Source organism: Schistocerca piceifrons, chromosome X, assembly GCF_021461385.2.
Source record: "Schistocerca piceifrons isolate TAMUIC-IGC-003096 chromosome X, iqSchPice1.1, whole genome shotgun sequence".
In the NCBI taxonomy this organism is placed as follows: Eukaryota; Metazoa; Arthropoda; class Insecta; order Orthoptera; family Acrididae; genus Schistocerca; species Schistocerca piceifrons.
In genome coordinates this window covers 651266722-651287552 of record NC_060149.1, presented here as the reverse complement: position 1 = coordinate 651287552, position 20831 = coordinate 651266722, and the positions used below count along the sequence as shown (strand labels likewise).

The following is a 20831-nucleotide window of genomic DNA, read 5'->3' as shown; positions in this document are numbered from 1 at the left end:
ATGCCATTTTTGTTTGTTCTTCTTTGTGCTGTCCATTTCCCTATTATGTCTCTATATCTCTTTTCCCTTCCTAACTGGGCATTGAAGTCTCCAATTAAAATTTTGATGTGATTTTTATTAATGTTATTCATCGTTTGATCTAAGTGCTCCCAAAATTTTTCTACCTCTTCTCTGTGTTCTTTTTTATTATTTTTATCATTTGTCGGGGCATGGACATTTATTATTGTGTACATTTTATTTGCAGCTTTCAGAGTTAATGTTGAGAGCCTGGGAGATTGTGCTTTAAATTCTATTATGGACTCTATTATTTTCAGACTCACCACGAATCCTGTTCCAAATTGTGGACACTGTTTCATGATTCTTTTCCCTGGTATTCCCTTATAAATCCTATATCCTTGTGATTCTATCGGCTCCTGATCAGTATTTCTCATTTCTTGAAGTCCGGTTATGAGAATCCCCTTGCGATCCATTTCATCCGTCAGAACTTTGAGTTTGCCTGGTTGTATGAGGGAATTTATATTGTGTGTCCCAATGTAGTTAATTTGTCCTGTCTTGAGTTTTGGTCGTCTGTCCGTTTTGGGTATTTTCAGATGCTCCGACTCATCCAAGTTATCTTTCAGGTGACTGCCCACCATATCCGAGTGCAGTCTTCCTTGGTTATTGCCAAGCGGTGTATTATTCCTTGAAAGATTTCCTTCCATGTTTGACTTTCAAAGGTAGTCAACCTTGTATGGAGCAAGCTCCGAGTTACAACTACGGTTGTTAGGGTTGTTAGTCGTAGAGGTTGTTTAGTGTTTGGTCCGCGAGAGCTATTTTATTTCGCTCAAGTCCGCCGGTAAACCGGTGAGGACCCCCCTATCCGCCACCTGGGACGCGCCACGTCGGAGTATTTATTTCTTTTCTCAGACGTTATGTCTGGTCAAAAATGGAAAGTGACGCGGACCTTGATCAAGCGTGACTACCTTTTAACTGTACGGTATATGTTATATTGCATTTAGGAACTTTCGGGTAAATGAACATGTATCAATAATTACGAATTTCTGTAGTTGTATATATAAATTTGGATGTAGCTGTATTGCATTGATGTACTGGTGGATATTGTGTGGTATGACTCCTGTAGTTGATAGTATAACTGGTATAATGACAACTTTATCCTAATGCCACATGTCCTTCACTTCCTCAGCCAGTTGGATGTATTTTTCAATTTTTTCTCCTGTTTTCTTTTGTATATTTGTTGTATTGGGTATGGATATTTCGATTAGTTGTGTTAATTTCTCCTTTTATTGGTGAGTATGATGTCAGGTTTGTTATGTGGTGTTGTTTTATCTGTTATAATGGTTCTGTTCCAGTATAATTTGTATTCATCATTCTCCATTACATGTTGTGGTGCATACTTGTAGGTGGGAACGTGTTGTTTTATAAGTTTATGTTGTAAGGCAAGCTGTTGATGTACTATTTTTGCTACATTGTCATGTCTTCTTGGGTATTCTGTATTTGCTAGTATTGTACACCCGCTTGTGATGTGATCTATTGTTTCTATTTGTTGTTTGCAAAGTCTGCATTTATCTGTTGTGGTATTGGGATCTTTAATAATATGCTTACTGTAATTTCTGGTGTTTATTGTTTGATCCTGTATTGCAATCATGAATCCTTCCGTCTCACTGTATATATTGCCTTTTCTTAGCCATGTGTTGGATGCGTCTTGATCGATGTGTGGCTGTGTTAGATGATTCGGGTGCTTGCCATGTAGTGTTTTCTCTTTCGAATTTACTTTCTTCGTATCTGTTGATGTTATTTGATCTAAAGGGTTGTAGAAGTGGTTATGAAATTGCAGTGGTGTAGCCGATGTATTTATATGAGTGATTGCTTTGTGTATTTTGCTAGTTTCTGCTCGTTCTAGAAAGAATTTTCTTAAATTGTCTACCTGTCCATAATGTAGGTTTTTTATGTCGATAAATCCCCTTCCTCCTTCCTTTCTGCTTAATGTGAATCTTTCTGTTGCTGAATGTATGTGATGTATTCTATATTTGTGGCATTGTGATCGTGTAAGTGTATTGAGTGCTTCTAGGTCTGTGTTACTCCATTTCACTACTCCAAATGAGTAGGTCAATATTGGTATAGCATAAGTATTTATAGCTTTTGTCTTGTTTCTTGCTGTCAATTCTGTTTTCAGTATTATTGTTAGTCTTTGTCTATATTTTTCTTTTAGTTCTTTTTCAATATTTGTATTATCTATTCCTATTTTTTGTCTGTATCCTAGATATTTATAGGCATCTGTTTTTTCCATCGCTTCTATGCAGTCGCTGTGGTTATCCAATATGTAATCTTCTTGTTTAGTGTGTTTTCCTTTGACTCTGCTATTTTTCTTACATTTGCCTCTTCCAAAAGCCATATTTATATCATTGCCGAATACTTCTGTTATCTTTAGTAATTGGTTGAGTTGTTGATTTGTTGCTGCCAGTAGTTTTAGATCATCCATGTATAGCAAATGTGTGATTTTGTGTGGGTATGTTCCAGTAATATTGTATCCATAATTTGTATTATTTAGCATGTTGGATAGTGGGTTCAGAGCAAGGCAGAACCAGAAAGGACTTAATGAGTCTCCTTGGTATATTCCACGCTTAATCTGTATTGGCTGTGATGTGATATTATTTGAATTTGTTTGGATATTAAGTGTGGTTTTCCAATTTTTCATTACTATGTTTAGGAACTGTATCAATTTAGGATCTACTTTGTATCTTTCCAATATTTGTAGTGACCATGAGTGGGGTACACTATCAAAAGCTTTTTGGTAATCAATGTATGCATAGTGTAGCGACCTTTGTTTAGTTTTGGCTTGATATGTCACCTCTGCATCTATTATCAGTTGCTCTTTACATCCTCGTGCTCCTTTGCAACAGCCTTTTTGTTCTTCATTTATAATTTTGTTCTGTGTTGTATGTGTCATTAATTTCTGTGTAATGACTGAAGTTAATATTTTGTATATTGTTGGTAGGCATGTTATGGGGCGATATTTAGCTGGGTTTGCCGTGTCTGCTTGATCTTTAGGTTTCAGATAAGTTATTCCATGTGTAAGTGTATCAGGGAATGTGTATGGGTCTGCAATGTAACTGTTAAATAATTTAGTTAGATGTGAATGTGTTGAGGTGAATTTCTTTAGCCAGAAATTTGCTATTTTATCTTTTCCAGTGGCTTTCCAATTGTGAGTAGAATTAATTGCTTGGGTGACTTCATGTTGCAAAATCATCACTTCAGGCATTTGTGGTATCATCTTGTATGTATCTGTTTCTGCTTCTATCCACCGTGCATGCCTGTTATGTTGTACCGGGTTTGACCATATTATTAATATTATTATTATTATTATTATTATTATTATTATTATTATTATTATTTCAACTAAGCGAATTCACTCATTCCAGGACTGAACGTCAATTGAAAGGATTACCTTGAAGCACTAACAGTAGAGATCAGCCACCGTCTCCAGCCAGAGTAAAAAGAAGAACAAGTCAGTCACATTCGAAAGTATTTGTCCATCAAATTCTCTTATTATTAATCAATTATTAATATTATCTATGTTAATACTTACGATTTTTCTTTTTTAATAATGACGACTTATTAACATTCTGTTTGTTTTTAGGAAATACTTACGATTATTCTTTCTCCATAAATGATCAATTATTTATTGATACTCTGCGCGTTTTTACTTAGGATATTTCATTTTTATTTTCCAACAGCGCAACATCCTCCTGATGCGGCACCAGTGGAAATGGTGGACCACGTCAAGCAAGTGTTCGTGATAAGTCAGCCTATTGCCGCGACGGCTGCCCCGGGGGCCGCGCAAGCCTCCAGCGACTCAATGCCCACTACCGCCGCCGTGAGTGGTCGCTGCTTCGCCAAAGCTTGAAGGCCAGAGAAACACTGCTGTGGACGCTGACTGCCGCCCACGCAGCTGACAAGACCCAACATGGCTTAACCGCAAACAGTTGCCGATTGCGAGAGAGCGATGGATAATAGTCGCACCCTTTCTAGCACATGAGACAGCCGACGGGCAAGCATTCCTCACACTGGAGATAAGACGGAAGTAGATCGCGAAAGTGATGCGCATCACTTTTAGATGCGAGTATAAACCACATTGCGCTCCAATGTTGCTTCACTCCTAAAATATGTCCGCCCGCCAGCAGCGCCTATGCACCAGAGGAAGCTTAGGGCTGACAGCCTACACAACTGAGATTAGACCGGCATTCTATCAGAAGCAGCCAGCAACTCGCAAAATGCAGTCAGTTTTTTTTTTAATAAACTATTAAATACTTTTTTTATTCTGTGTCTCTCCGCTTCTCGAGGATAGTTCCAGAAAAGAGCTGTTATTAAAATCATTATATGTACTACTCCTTCATTATTTTCCTAAATTTCATTCTGCAACTACGAAAGTGGTGGCTCTCTACGATTTCTACGGGACAGCAGACAACCGCTAACGACTGTGAAGAAAAACGTGATGTTCACGTATCTTTGTAAGTAGTGGTAAGCTTAGAGCAGCAATTGCATGGTTTATATAGTGTAAAACATACTGTTGTGTGTTTGTATAGTTGGAGCAGTAAGGACTCTGACATATAGGTGAAAACAGCACCTAATGCACATTTGTTTAATTTCTTCGTTCAGTTCGAACACCTACATCATTTAAATATAAAATTAATCAAATTTATTTGCTAATCAACATACATCTAATAATCGGTTTTTAGAAAAAAATGTGTGTCTTCTTGTTCTCACTGAACCGGTGAGTTGGAAAAGGAGTCACGTCTCAGAAAGTCAGTTTTTCAGGAGAGACACAAAACTATTTTTCTACACAACAGGTTTAAGCACGGTGTCGTGGAGTTCCCATGTAGCAATTGGCCCCAAGTGAAACAATATACACCATTACAACACACTTTAGCTAACGACTGTGGTCAATAACGGAGTTTGAATGTACTGGAGATGACACCTTTTAGAACCTGATGATGCTGATGAGGCAACCAGTGTTCTGTTTGCTGAGAAAGGATTTTGTTATGTAAGTTTTTACTATCCATACTCATTACAGCAATGAAAAAGACGCTGGTAGATACTGTAACGAAATGATTTCTGCTCGTCAGGTAAGTATTGTAGAATTTTTTTTACATCGTCTAGATTCTTCTTTTTTATTAGAACAGGTCTAATTGGGCATAGCCTCTTCTCTTACTCAATGCCCTTCTAACGAGCTCTTCTGTTGATGAGATATGATTCCATGTTATACGAAACGATGCATACAGTTATCTCCGGTAATCGTAAATTAAAAAAGTGGAATGGCCCCTTTTTCAGCTCATCGATGCAACCACGTACCACGCACACTGCATAATTACATAAATTCTAAATTATCGATATTTCATACAATACTGTGAATAGAGATAGTTGAAATTTTAAAAAAAATCATCACGAATTTATTGACAAACTTTTATAAAATATCGATGATGAGATATGTGTTAATTAGCATATATTTGATAAATGTTTATATCTAAATGATGTAGGCGATCGAGCTGAAAAAAAATAAAATTAAAAAAAGACCATAGTAAGGTTCGAACCAGCGATCCATTGATTATCCCATTACCATTCTCCAATACAAAGCTACACGGCGCACACACGGGTATTTTGTCCTGCTGGCCAAAAGTCCATTTTTCAAACGGGAGTAATTCCAAGAATGCCTACATTCCTGCGATAGTCTGATGGATAGGGCATTGCTGAGGCAATGCGTTATTTGCTTACTGTGCACTGATACGTGGTAGAGTTGGTATATATTTAAGTCTCACTTGCGATCTATCTGAAGCTTCTCCACTGGCTTGAAATCACTTTGCGTTTGTGAATGTGTTGAAGCGTGTTTCTGCTTAAAGTGTAGTGAAAGGCAATATGAATTCCGAAGAACCGCCTGGCTACTGTTATTTATACTTATTTTCATTCAAACTGTTTGCTATTTTTGTTATAATCATTCTTTTTGTCATACTGCAGAGTGTTTCCCTGCGTACCTGTTAATACAGTTTGACAGAAAAATCATTCCTCTACTGGAAATTTAAAAAAGTTGTCGCTGAATACCGCAGTTTATTTTGTACGATTGTTTAACATTAACGAGTTGCCAGCTATAAAAAATTTAATCACCGAATTTTGAAAGCATTTCATTCATCTCCTCGAGTCTTTGAAAGTTAAAATTATGACAATCAATGGCCTTTATGTCCTTATGAACAGATGTTCTGGAAAAGAGTTTGTAGAAAGATTGGACTTTACGGAGGATTATATATTATCAGAGCTTACCTTCCCTGATGAAGAAAAGAAAGGTTTCAGACATAATGTGTTTATATAAAGTCACAATTGAAGTAACGATGGCTTGCTTCAAACACGATTGAAAGTACCTTCTTAAAAATAACCATAATTGGCTGCAAGGTATCATCACAATTCCATGTTGCAAAACTCGAGTTGATAGGCCATCAAGGTCGTTTGTAGAGCTAAATGAATGTAGTAAAAAGCGTAAGACACAAGTATTGAGGAACAAATTTGGAGCCACAGAATTAACGTGTGCCAGTCAAATGAAACACACGTTGCCGATGACTGTGGTAGATGCAAAGGTCTGCAGTGCAGCCACAGAGGCAGCATCGACAATGAGGTACCACATTTACAAGGTTACATCAAAAGACTTCAATGACTCACCGAAAACCAAAGTAGTAAATATTGAAGGTCTTCAGTTCGACCTGTCTAAACTCCACACGCGAATTAGATTTTTGGAACTTTTGTTGCATTTTTCGTAGAAAATACACATCAAGAAGTGGCAATCCGTTCAAAAGAGGGAAATAAGCTTGTTCAAGAGAGGGAAAAAGCAACACAAGAAATGTGTAGAAATCGACTGGGATTAATTGTAAACGTTCCCAAGCAAGGCTGTGGAAATAGCAATGACGGCTTGTACCAGTAGAATATTTTTTGAAGATCCTGAAATTTCAGCGAAATAACAGGTGTAGATCTGCAACTCATCTATCGATTCAGATTTATTCTAGAAGCTATTTCTAGGGGCATAAGATAGACATATACAAATTTTCTGCTTATACTGTCGAAACAGCAAGACTGTACGTTGACTTACATCCATGACATCACATGTCTTCCACTGTATACAAGATTTTGGAGCATGGTCTAACTGTAATCGAACATACCCTATTAACCACAAGCACTTTATCAGAAGAAGCAGCCGAGGTCCGCAATAAGCAGTTTTGTCTGTACAGACAAACGTTTCCCAGGACATTCTCACGTGAAGAATTCAATCTAGACATAACAAACAGGCTACTTCTGGCGTCTGATCCATTAATAACAGGTAAGAAGCCGAAACCAAAGAAAAACAGCCAACGATTCTGAAAAGAAACATACATTTACTGCTCTCAAGCGAAGGATAGATTAGGCAGGTCTCTCAAGCTCAAAACGATAATAAATGATTCAAATGGTTCTAAGCACTATGGAATTTAACATCTGAGGTCATCAGTCCCCTAGACTTGGAACTAATTAAACCTAAATAACCTAAGGACATCACACACATCCCTGCCCGAAGCAGAATTCGAACCTGCGACCGTAGCGGCAGAGCGGTTCCAGACTGAAGCGCCTAGAACCACCCGGCCACAGCGGCCGGCTAAATGATAATAAAGAGGAGTCGCCAGCAGAAACAGACTGCTCAGATGAACAAGACTAAGATGCATCATCTGAATAATACATAGTATTGCAGCTATGGAATAAATAATCTAATAAAGATACCGTAATTCTGGTCTATTTCATGTTAAGTATTTAAATATATTGCTGTCCTAAAAATACGTTCTCTAGAATCTCACAGTACAGAATATATCAAACTTTAATTCTGGCAAACTTTTTGCATGAAATACCTCTATGTGCGCCGCGTCGGGAAAATCGCCTTACGTTTAGTGACTTACAGCTCGTCGGAAAAATTCAAAGTTGATTTTGTCGAGACTCTTTTAGAATTGCATCGAACTGCTTCGGTTGGGTGATATTTGAGTTCTGGACTTAACGTACCATAAATATGAAAAATTTGCAAAAATCCCGTTGCTGGGTGGTCTCCTTGTGGGCCTCTCTTCTGCAGAATGCGAGTCTCGTGCCTAAAACAGTGCGCCACGTAGCTGGGTGCAGTCGCAGAGACTACGAACGATGGCAGACGCATAAGCGTTCGACGACGGTAAAGGAGCATGAATGCGTGAAAACGATGGAAATAATAAGAGCTAGGGAATACAAGATGTATGACTTCAGGGGCAACCGAAGAAGAACAGGGGATAGGCAAACAGTGGCAGTAATGGGATGATTGTGTTACACGGTTGGACTGTCTGTGTTTAGTACGGACTAGGCATCAGGGCACGTTGGTTGGTTTAAAAGGGAGAGGGGGTAAGGGACCAAACTGCTTGGTCAATGGTCCCTTGTTCCTGTTACAACAGTCCCACAAAGGAAAGAATAAAACAAACGAGACGTACAGCACAATATCGAAAGGGAGGAAAAACCACAAGAAAGACAGAAAGGCAACAAACACCGCAAGGAATAAAAGAGGACAAGAAAATCACAGTTAGACGCAAGAAACAAGTAGAAGAGATTTTAAAAAAATAAAGCAGATTACCATGGCTGGGTGACCACGAGAATAAAAAGGAGAAGCCAGCCACTCTGCAACACATTAAAACCTCCAGCCTAAAATCACTAGGGTGGAGCACACACAGGGACAAAGGACACACACTAAAACTTACATAGAATGATAAAAACCACCCTCGCGCATAAAACGTAAAACTAGATCAGCCGATAAGGCGTTGTCAGCTAAAATTAACGGCAACGTGTCCGGTAACCAAAGATTTTGTCGCAGGGCAGCCAACGTAGGACAGCGCAACAGAATATAGGCCACTGTCAACCGGGCGCGACACCGACACTGAGGTGGGTCTTCACGGTGCAGGAGGTAGCCGTGGGTGACCCAAGCGTGGCCAATGTGCAGCCAGCAGAGAACCACAGAGCCCCTCGGAGATAACCGAATGGAAAACTTCCACACATTCGTAGCCTCCTTAATGGCACACAGTTTGTTGTGCGTACTGTTATGCCATTCCGTCTCCCAAAGCCGAAAAATCTTGCGGCTTAACAAGGAACGTAGGTCAGTTACAGGAATTCCGATCTCCATAAGCGGTTTCCGTGTAGCCTGTTTGGTCAGCCTGTCAGCGAGTTCATTGCCTTGGATGCCGACGTGTCTGGGGTCCAGACAAACACCACTGAACGACTGGACCGTTCCAGGGCATAGATGAACTCCTGGATGGTCGCTACCAAAGGATGGCGAGGGTGGCAGCAATAGCTTGGAAGCTGCTTAAGGAATCAGTACAGAGTAAAAACGATTCGCCAGGGCACGAGCGGATGTGCTCAAGTGCACGAGATATGGCCACCAGCTCTGCAGTGAGAATACTGCAGCCAATGGTGAGGAGTGCTGCTCAATATGCCCTCTGTGAACATAGGCGAAGCCAATATGATCATGAGCCATTGAGCCATCGAGCCGCCGGTGTAAACCACTTCAGAGCCCCGGGACATGGCAAGAATCGAGAGGAAGTGACAGCGGAGGGCCACGGGAGTAACTTAAGGCCATGAGAAAGGTCCAGACGAAGCTTCGGCTTAGGTTTACTCCATAGAGGTGAACGTGAATGGACCTTTAGAGATAGTAAACGGAAGGACTCCAGACAGAAGGGACCGGAGGCGAATCGCAATCGTAAGCCCTGACCTGGGCCGCCGATGCGGGAGATGAACCGCCGTGGTTGGGAAAAGGAGACAGTAATTCGGATTCTCAGGAGAGCTGCGAATGTGTGTAACGCAACTGGCAAGTAGTTGTGCACGTCTGATCTTGAATGGAAGGACTCCAGCCTCCTCCAGTACGCTGGTCCCGGACTCGTCCTAAAAGCTCCCGTCGCTTGTCGAACTCCGCAGTGGTGCACTGGGTCGAGCAAACACAACGACGAGGGCGCTGCCGAACGATAAACCAGACTCCCACAGTCGAGGTGGGATTGAACAAGGGCTCTGTAGAGTTGCAGCAGCGTAGATCGACCTGTACCCCAGTTGGTGCTGCTCAGGTAGCAGAGGGCATTAAGGTGCTGCCATCACTTCCGCTTAAGCTGACGAACATGAGGAAGTCAAGTCAATCGAGCGTCGAAAACCAGTCCTAAGAATCGATATGTCTCCATCACCGTGAGTGGATCGTCATAAAGGTAAAGTTCTGGTTCCGGATGAACGGTACGATGCCGACAGAAGTGCATGACACATGACGTCTCGGCTGAAAACTGGTAGCCGTGGGCTACAGCCCATGACTGTGCCTTGTGAATGACTCCCTGTAGGCGCCGCTCAGCAACACCAGTATTGGAGGAGCAATACGAAATGTAAAAGTCGTCTGCATACAGATAAGGTGAGACTGACGGCCCGACAGCAGCTGCTAGACCGTTAATGGCCATTAAAAATAGAGACACGTTCAATACGGAGCCCTGCGGGACTCCATTCTCTTGAATAAGGGGGGGGGGGGGGGGTGAGATCTATGGGAGGCACCAACTTGGACACGGAAAGTACGGAGCGACAGGAAGTTTTGGATAAAAATAGGTGTGCACGTTGTTTACAAGTAGTGCACACTTCGTATATGAATTCAGAGGCGATGACGTGCAATGAAAGACCTAACAGAGTTCCAAAGAGGGCAGATTGTGGGGGCCCGATTAGCTGGAGCATCAGTAATCTCGACAGCCAACTTGTTGAATGTTTCAAGAACAACTGTTTCAACAGTCATGACAGTCTACACAAAGCATGAAACGACGTCATCGCGTAAACGTGATAGTGGGCACAAATCAAAACTAAATGACAGAGTTAGTCGTACGGTAACACCAATTGTGTCAAAGCAACATAAAACTACGGCGGCTAAAGTGACTGCAAAGCTCAATAGCCATCTTCGAGACCCTGTATCTATCGACACTGTCCGCCGAGAACTCCACAAAGCGAATATTCATGGACGAACTGCTATAACGAAACCATTAATGACGACAACCAACGCAAAGAAGCGTAAAACATGGTGTCAGGAGCGTTAATCCTGGAAGGTTGATCAGTGGAAACACGTCATATGGTCCGACGTGTCAATCTCGATTGCTTGATTCCAACGGTTAAGCATGGAGGTGGAAGTGTGATGGTGTAGGCAGACACATCATGGTATTCTGCGGTCCCATCATTACTCTCTAAGGACGTGTTACAGCCAATGATTATGCGAACATTTTAGGTGATCAGGTGCATCCCATGGTTCGAACGTTATTCCCCAACAATGATGCCATATTTCAGGACGATAATACACCCATTCACACGGCCAGGACAGTACAATCGTGGTATGAGGAGCATGCAACTGACGTGCAGCGTCTTCCCTGGTCAGCACATTCCCCGGACTTGCACGTTATCTAAACCTTGTAGGCGGCATTGGAGCGCAGATTCCGGATCAGATTTCCGCCTCCCTCGTCACCGCAGGAGTTAGAAGGGGTTCTGATCGAAGAATGGCATAACATTCCACTGGAGACTATACAATCATTATATGCCAGTATTCCAAGAAGAACTGCAGCTGTATTACGGGCAATGGGGTCCAACCCCTAATTAATAAACCATTCCCAAATAAGCACAGGTGCTCACATTATTTTGCGTATCCCCTGTACCAGAAATTATCAAATAAAGACGGAAAAATAAAATTAACAAAACGATGAGCGAGTCATTGTTGTACATGACTTAGAAGTGAAATACGAAGTAGATTCAATCAAACGTCGACTGATTACTAATGAGATATAAAAAAGTTGGAAAAGAAATAGCTGTAAAGAGGATATAATATATAAGAAGATTGAAAACTTGGTAAGTAACGTATTCATATCAGCGGTATGGACGGTACTCCACTGCTAATCAAGTAGAAAAGAGCACGCAAGTTGGGAAACATGACTGAAATCTAGGACTAGCATAGTAATCATCTAACAGCACACACTACTGCGTAAACCGGGAGGGTAGAAACAAATGGTAGAAAGCTGCAGAAAGGGCTGCAGGCATGGCTTCCAAAGATTCAAGCACAGACTCGATGAAGCAGATTGTTGTTTACGAAAGTTACAATGGATTCTCCAATAGCGTCAGGTATATAACTATATCAACTTAATTTTTATTGTGGATGGTTGCTGCAACTGCATATCCCGACCAAGCCATTAAGAGATCAATCAAGATATCCTAATACTTGGTAGGAAAAGAGGAAACGCACGTTCTTCCAATTTGCAGTACGATAGAAGAGAGAATTTTCGACAGCCGATGGGACAACTTTCCGACATGGTGTTACTACACTGTCTCTCATAACGCACTGAAAGCGGTATACACTTACAGAAAATCTGATAGCAGTATTAACGCTATTCAGAGCCTCATATTAGAAAATGAAGGTATCAAATGCCTCAATACCAATTTATTTAGAAACTACCGGCGGAATATAACATGCTCATGTTGGTCTGGAAACTTCAAACCATACAGAACAGAAAATCTGTAAAAGTTTCGCACGTTGTCCTTGATAATGTTCTGACACTACGATTTTTTAACTCCTGCTTGCACACCAAACCGGCTTTGCAATTTTATCAGACTTTTTTTGCATTCTATCTTCTATTTAAACAATATTTTCTTTTGTTCTGTCTCGTTTCGATTAGTTTTCTTGTTTAAATTACGCTGTCCCGAACTGCCAAATACATTTTGGGGGTTAGTTTTACTTTGGTCGCATGATACGTCCGCATTCGATGATCATAAACTGCTAATGTTACACTGACAGATCATTTTTGTCGCAGATGCCACTCAACTCTCCAGTGAATGACAACGCACATTTTAACGATAAGATTCTATGTCAATCGCAGGCACATATGAAGCCTCCTCTTGTGAAAACGCTTGCCCATCATATTATTCTGGGAATGACCAGGCCGAAAACGAACGTTGGAAGCGCTTTTCGGCAGAATTGGCTCAGCCGCATATCAACTGTTGCTCACCGTTCTGTTCTGCCCCATTCATCTGGCCATGACGCGGCTGCGGTTAACCGTAAGAGTTAGAGGCTTCCATACCGCAAATAAACTGCTGCGGCAGAGGGGCTGTGCCTCTACAAACCGCACGTTCCTTGCACTTTAAAAATGATCTCACAGCGCAATTGTTCTGGTCGCTCCCATCCCCATCCCTAAAATCAGTGTCGAAGTAGATTAGCTTGTTAAGTGGGTTCGACGGGCGTATCCGTCGTAAGCTTGTTCATTCACAATCAGTACGATTTATTTATCCGTCTACTCCAGTCTGTTGTGTGTTTAGTGGGAAATGACACTACGTTCCAAACTCTTTCACAGATACTTCCCAAATACAGCAGTGAATAACGCTGTCATGCTTAACTTCTACAATAAATTCATTTAGAATTGATCTTTATTTCAATTAACAGTTGAGAAACTTGCAAAGTTTTTTTCATAGTGTGGCACACAAAATAATGCTACAGATATTTTATAGTTCAGCGAGCCAGTTACTACTACTGTAAAGGGAAAAGACACAGCTGAAATGATAAAAGATTTCATTTCTGTATCACATAAACCCCTCCCCCCATGAACCATGGACCTTGCCGTTGGTGGGGAGGCTTGCGTGCCTCAGCGATACAGATAGCCGTACCGTAGGTGCAACCACAACGGAGGGGTATCTGTTGAGAGGCCAGACAAACGTGTGGTTCCTGAAGAGGGGCAGCAGCCTTTTCAGTAGTTGCAAGGGCAACAGTCTCGATGATTGACTGATCTGGCCTTGTAACAATAACCAAAACGGCCTTGCTGTGCTGGTACTGCGAACGGCTGAAAGCAAGGGGAAACTACGGTCGTAATTTTTCCCGAGGGCATGCAGCTTTACTGTATGATTAAGTGATGATGGCGTCCTCTTGGGTAAAATATTCCGGAGGTAAAATAGTCCCCCATTCGGATCTCCGGGCCGGGACTACTCAAGAGGATGTCGTTATCAGGAGAAAGAAAACTGGCGTTCTACGGATCGGAGCGTGGAATGTCAGATCACTTAACCAGGCAGGTAGGTTAGAAAATTTAAAAAGGGAAATGAATAGGTTAAAGTTAGGTAGAGTGGGAATTAGAGAAGTTCGGTGGCAGGAGGAACAAGACTTCTGGTCAGTTGACTACAGGGTTATAAACACAAAATCAAATAGGGGTAATGCAGGAGTAGGTTTAATAATGAATAGGAAAATAGGAATGCGGGTAAGCTACTACAAACAGCATAGTGAACGCATTATTGTGGCCAAGATAGATACGAAGCCCACACCTACTACAGTGGTACAAGTTTATATACCAACGACCTCTGCAGATGACGAAGAAATTGAAGAAATGTATGATGAAATAAAAGAAAATGGCTCTGAGCACTATGGGACTTAACTACTGAGGTCATCAGTCCCCTAGAACTTAGAACTACTTAAACCTAACTAACCTAAGGACATCACACACATCCATGCCCGAGGCAGGATTCGAACCTGCGACTGTAGCGGTCACGCGGTTCCGAACTGACGCGCCTGGAACCGCACGGCCACACCGGCCGGCGATGAAATAAAAGAAATTATTCGGATAGTGAAGGGTGACGAAAATTTAACAGTCATGGATGACTGGAATTCGGTAGTAGGGAAAGGGAGAGAAGGAAACGTAGTAGGTGAATATGGATTGGGGCTAAGAAATGAAAGAGGAAGCCGACTGGTAGAATTTTGCACAGAGCATAACTTAATCATAGCTAACACTTGGTTTAAGAATCATGAAAGAAGGTTGTATACATGGAAGAACCCTGGAGATACTAAAAGGTATCAGATAGATTATATAATGGTAAGACAGAGATTTAGGAACCAGGTTTTAAATTGTAAGACATTTCCAGGGGCAGATGTGGACTCTGACCACAATCTATTGGTTATGACCTGTAGATTAAAACTGAAGAAACTGCAAAAAGGTGGGAATTTCAGGAGATGGGACCTGGATAAACTGAAAGAACCAGAGGTTGTACGGAGTTTCAGGGAGAGCATAAGGGAACAATTGACAGGAATGGGGGAAAGAAATACAGTAGAAGAAGAATGGATAGCTCTGAGGATGAAGTAGTGAAGGCAGCAGAGGATCAAGTAGGTAAAAAGACGAGGGCTAATAGAAATCCTTGGGTAACAGAAGAAATATTGAATTTAATTGATGAAAGGAGAAAATATAAAAATGCGGTAAATGAAGCAGGCAAAAAGGAATACAAACGTCTCAAAAATGAGATCGACAGGAAGTGCAAAATGGCTAAGCAGGGATGACTAGAGGACAAATGTAAGGATGTAGAGGCTTATCTCACTAGGGGTAAGATAGATACTGCCTACAGGAAAATTAAAGAGACCTTTGGAGATAAGAGAACCACTTGTATGAATATCAAGAGCTCAGATAGAAACCCAGTTCTAAGAAAAGAAGGGAAAGCAGAAAGGTGGAAGGAGTATATAGAGGGTCTATACAAGGGCGATGTACTTGAGGACAATATTATGGAAATGGAAGAGGATGTAGATGAAGATGAAATGGGAGATACGATACTGCGTGAAGAGTTTGACAGAGCACTGAAAGACCTGTGTCGCAACAAGGCCCCCGGAGTAGACAACATTCCATTGGAACTACTGACGGCCTTGGGAGAGCCAGTCCTGACAAAACTCTACCATCTGGTAAGCAAGATGTATGAAACAGGCGAAATATCCTCGGACTTCAAGATGAATATAATAATTCCAATCCCGAAGAAAGCAGGTGTTGACAGATGTGAAAATTACCGCACTATCAGTTTAATAAGCCACAGTTGCAAAATACTAACACGAATTCTTTACAGACGAATGGAAAAACTAGTAGAAGCCGACCTCGGGAAAGATCAGTTTGGATTCCGTAGAAATACTGGAACACGTGAGGCAATACTGACCTTACGACTTATCTTAGAAGAAAGGTTAAGGAAAGGCAAACCTACGTTTCTAGCATTTATAGACTTTGAGAAAGCTTTTGACAATGTTGACTGGAATACTCTCTTTCAAATTCTAAAGGTGGCATGGGTAAAACACAGGGAGCGAAAGGCTATTTACAATTTGTACAGAAACCAGATGGCAGTTATAAGAGTCGAGGGACATAAAAGGGAAGCAGTTGTTGGGAAGGGAGTGAGACAGGTTTGTAGCCTCTCCCCGATGTTATTCAATCTGTATATTGAGCAAGCAGTGAAGGAAACAAAAAAAATTTCGGAGTAGGTATTAATATCCATGGAGAAGAAATAAAAACTTTGAGGTTCGCCGATGACATTGTAATTCTGTCAGAGACAGCAAAGGACTTGGAATGGATAGCGTCCTGAAAGGAGGATATAAGATGAACATCAACAAAAGCAAAACGAGGATACCGGAATGTAGTCGAATTAAGTCGGGTGATGCTGAGGGAATTAGATTAGGAAATGAGACACTTAAAGTAGTAAAGGAGTTTTGCTATTTGGGGAGTAAAATAGCTGATGATGGTCGAAGTAGAGAGGATATAAAATGTAGACTGGCAATGGCAAGGAAAGCGTTTCTGAAGAAGAGAAATTTGTTAACATCGAGTATAGATTTAAGTGTCAGGGAGTCATTTCTGAAAGTATTTGTATGGAGTGTAGCTATGTATGGAAGTGAAATATGGACGATAAATAGTGTGGACAAGAAGAGAATAGAAGCTTTCGAAATGTGGTGCTACAGAAGAATGCTGAAGATTAGATGGGTAGATCACATAACTAATGAGGAAGTATTGAACAGGATTGGGGAGAAGAGAAGTTTGTGGCACAACTTGACCAGAAGAAGGGATCGGTTGGCAGGACATGTTCTGAGGCATCAAGGGATCACCAATTTAGTATTGGAGGGCAGCGTGGAGGGCACAAATCGTAGAGGGAGACCAAGAGATGAATACACTAAACAGATTCAGAAGGATGTAGGTTGGAGTAGGTACTGGGAGATGAAGAAGCTTGCACAGGATAGAGTAGCATGGAGAGCTGCATCAAACCAGTCTCAGGACCACAACAACAATCACATAAACCGATACAATTGCACTGGCGTTACCCCGGTATGATGTTCACAGAAGACACCCAAGGGATATTTTCTACAGATTCAGGAGTCCAGCAGCCCATTAAACCCGTCCCCCCTGATGTTTCCCCCCGGAACAACTACAGTGATTCAACCCCTCTCTCTCTCTCTCTCTCTCTCTCTCTCTTGACAATTTTTCAAGAAACTGCTGGACAACAATATTGCCGATAGGCATTTGTCATTTCCGGTTTATCATCAGAACAGTAGTCTAAATTTTCAGTCATTTATACGCTATCAGTTTGCACGGCCATAGTTGGCGAAATTGATTAATTACGCGTGGTACGAAGCACAATATGCAGGGCCATTTCTTACTCTATCGAAATTTGTGTAAATAAAACTTGTAACGACTGTGAAGTGCATAAATGTATTAATGATTCTTTTGTTACGAGTGTCTGGTGCACGAAAAACGTTTGGTTTCGTCTCTCAGTAGATAATTCACATTTTTTATGACGACTATAATGGATAAAGAGGAAACTCTTTCATTGTGATATATGTAAAAAATTCAAAAACAGTCGTAAGAGCTGTGCTACAAGAATTGCCATAAAATAACATGCCTGTATATACTACTCCCTTTCAACAAATTAAAACATCAAATGGTTCAAATGGCTCTAAGCACTCTGGGACTTATCATCTGAGGTCATCAATCCCCTAGACTTAGAACTACTTAAACCTAACTAATCTAAAGACATCACACATATCCATGCCCGAGGCAGGATTCGAACCTACGACCGTAGCAGCAACGCGGTTCCGGACTGAAGCGCCTAGAACCACTCGGCCACAGCGGCCGGCAATTAAATTATCGACTGAAGTGATGGAAGACGTCAATAATGTCAAAACCCTGCACTGTCTTTGTTCTCTACTGGTCACCTTAGTAAAAATTTCATCTGCGATATGAAACGCTAGTTATCTACGAAATTCATGATATGTGATATTTTTCGTATGGTTAAAGCGCCTGAAATGTCCGTGAGGTTCCCGCTTTACGCGACATTCCGTTGACTCGTCACAGCTCCTTCAACTAGGTAGAAAAGCGGTATTAAAAGTTCTAAGTTCGGCGAAGATGAGTAACTTCAACATCCAGAAAAGTATTCGCATTCCGTGTTGGCAGCTAAAAGTTTAACACTTCATGTTTTCATTCTGTTGTTACCGTGTAAAAACATTGTTTCAGGGAAGGTTTCGACATGTCGTCCCATTGGTAGTTGTGTGGATATTGGTGATCTCTAATGGGCCACCCAAACAGTTCGGACATTTGTTTCTACGTCTCTGAAGATCCATATACGTTCCCACGACTAGCTATGGATCTATAAAAGGCGTGGGCTACCTTTGATGACCCACGGGCCTGGCTCACTTACTTCCTTAAGCTTAGGGGTCGCCATGTCATGTGCCGCAACAGCAGCGCTCTTAGTACATGAAGTGGAAACTATACTAGCGGTTGTCTGTTGATGGTTGCAGTCACAACATCACTTTTACAGTATTCTGCGGAAGCCAGATCATAGATGTTTATACGATTGGAGTTCACCTGCTCACCGTCACTTAAGGCCTGAAGATGGCATAATGACTCACCGAAACTGGTTGCAATATAATAAAATAACATCAAAGCGACGGCTGTAGGTGTCTCATTTTATTACGTAAGTGAACGAATGAAGTTCCGCAGACGATTGGTCACAAGGATGGACATACAAAAACCATGGAGGTTAAGGTTCCTCATACAGGTTTTAGCCATCCTCACGCACTTCTAAACACACAACGTTCTACCACCGCCCTCCACGGTAGTGTTCGAAGCATGTCCATGGTTTACGCTAACACAGGAATGGCGGCGTTGACCAGTCCACAGCTGGTGAACCACGGTTTCGCCATATCCGTACCCGAGGTTAGACATGCTGCAAAGGCAGAGGGGAAAAATTATATTCACATTTACTTTCCGGTTGTATTTGTCCTAAATAAAATGAACTTTTTTGTCATTAGATAGCATGTTATTGTAACTGGGGCTGCATGTAAGACAAATAGTGAATCAGCTACAAACGATTAAATTTATGAAATTTTAAATTCACTTTGTAAAGATTTGTCAGTACTGATTCCGACAACGAAAACGTTCGTAAGCACAGTGCTTAAATCATATTAACGACACCAATTAATGGACTGCTACATGTTTGACTAACGCCATAGCCTTCATCAGATAACATGAAACAATAAATGTGTTTGAATAATTAGTGATTCGTAGACGTTGGTAACTTAAATACAACGGTGGAAACTTAAATAGAAACGTTTACAATCCGTTTCATTATACAACACACTAACGGATAAAGACGCCCAGGTATACTGGACATCAGTTCCGAATTGCACTACTGCCATTCCAGGCACACGTTTCGCTTGTTCATTGTATACTACTTACGATTAATAACAATTTAATATAATCCCCATTACACAAACTGACGACACGTAAAGAAGGCTGTATTCCTGCAATATAAAGGCATACTCTTTTATACCAAGTGACACGAATATGCTGCTCAAATTAAAATTCGAGATTTGCCTTCAACATCGTAGCTCGTCTCTACAGAGATTCCGTCAACAAAATAATATTAGGTTGCCGCGTAAGTTCGTAGCGTTTTTGTTTTGCATGTTGGTATTCCCGTTGCTATGGATTTATTTACCGATTGTCATTTTTCATTTGTAGTTCACCATTGCTTTCATTTCTCGATATTCTGAACTAGTGATTGTGAATGATCCGTTAAGCGCAGTGTGACGCTAATTTACATGGCGAAGGAGAATATATTATTGGTGACTAACGCCTCTATTGTGTATATCTGTTGTATTTATTAAACTAGCGGAAAACCGCTACAAACTGATGCACCAATCCAATACTTTGTTTCAGACTCGCTGATTTCCGACCTACGCTTCCCATCCGCCGACACTGATTTACACTACTGGCCATTAAAATTGCTACACCAAGAAGAAATGGAGATGATAAACGGGTATTCATTGGACAAATATATTATACTACAACTGACATGTGACTACATTTTCACGCAATTTGGGTGCATAGATCCTGAGAAATCAGCACACAGAACAACGACCTATGGCCGTAATAATGGCGTTTATACGCCTGGGCATTGAGTCAAACAGAGCTTGGATGACGTGTACAGGTACAGCTGCCCATGCAGCTTCAACACGATACCACAGTTCATCAAGAGTAGTGACTGGCGTATTGTGACGAGTCAGTTGCTCGGCCACCATTGACCAGACGTTTTCAATTGGTGAGAGATCTGGAGAATGTGCTGGCCAGGGCAGTAGTCGAACATTTTCTGTATCCAGAAACGCCCGTACAGGACCTGCAACATGCGGTCTGCATTATCCTGCTGAAATGTAGGGTTTCACAGGGATCGAATGAAGGGTAGAGCCACGGGTCGAAACACATCTGAAATGTAACGTCCACTGTTCAAAGTGCCGTCAATGCGAACAAGAGGTGACCGAGACGTGTAACGAATGGCACCCCATACAATCACGCCAGTATGGCGATGACGAATACACGCTTCCAATGTGCGTTCACCGCGATGTCGCCAAACACGGATGCGACCATCATGGTGCTGTAAACAGAACCTGGATTCATCCGAGCAAATGAAGTTTTGCCTTCGTGAACCCAGGTTCGTCGTTGAGTACACCATCGCAG

At 41.5% G+C, this 20831-nt stretch overlaps 1 protein-coding gene across 1 annotated transcript in view; it reads right to left on the bottom strand.

The window, feature by feature from the left end:
* The window catches only part of LOC124722572 (E3 ubiquitin-protein ligase RNF220-like), a 685014-nt gene that overhangs the window by 65229 nt on the left and 598954 nt on the right, over positions 1–20831 (bottom strand). The window contains exon 7 of the mRNA XM_047247711.1: positions 6310–6314. Within this exon, the coding sequence (XP_047103667.1) occupies positions 6310–6314 (5 nt within the window). The remainder of the gene's footprint in view (positions 1–6309; positions 6315–20831) is intronic.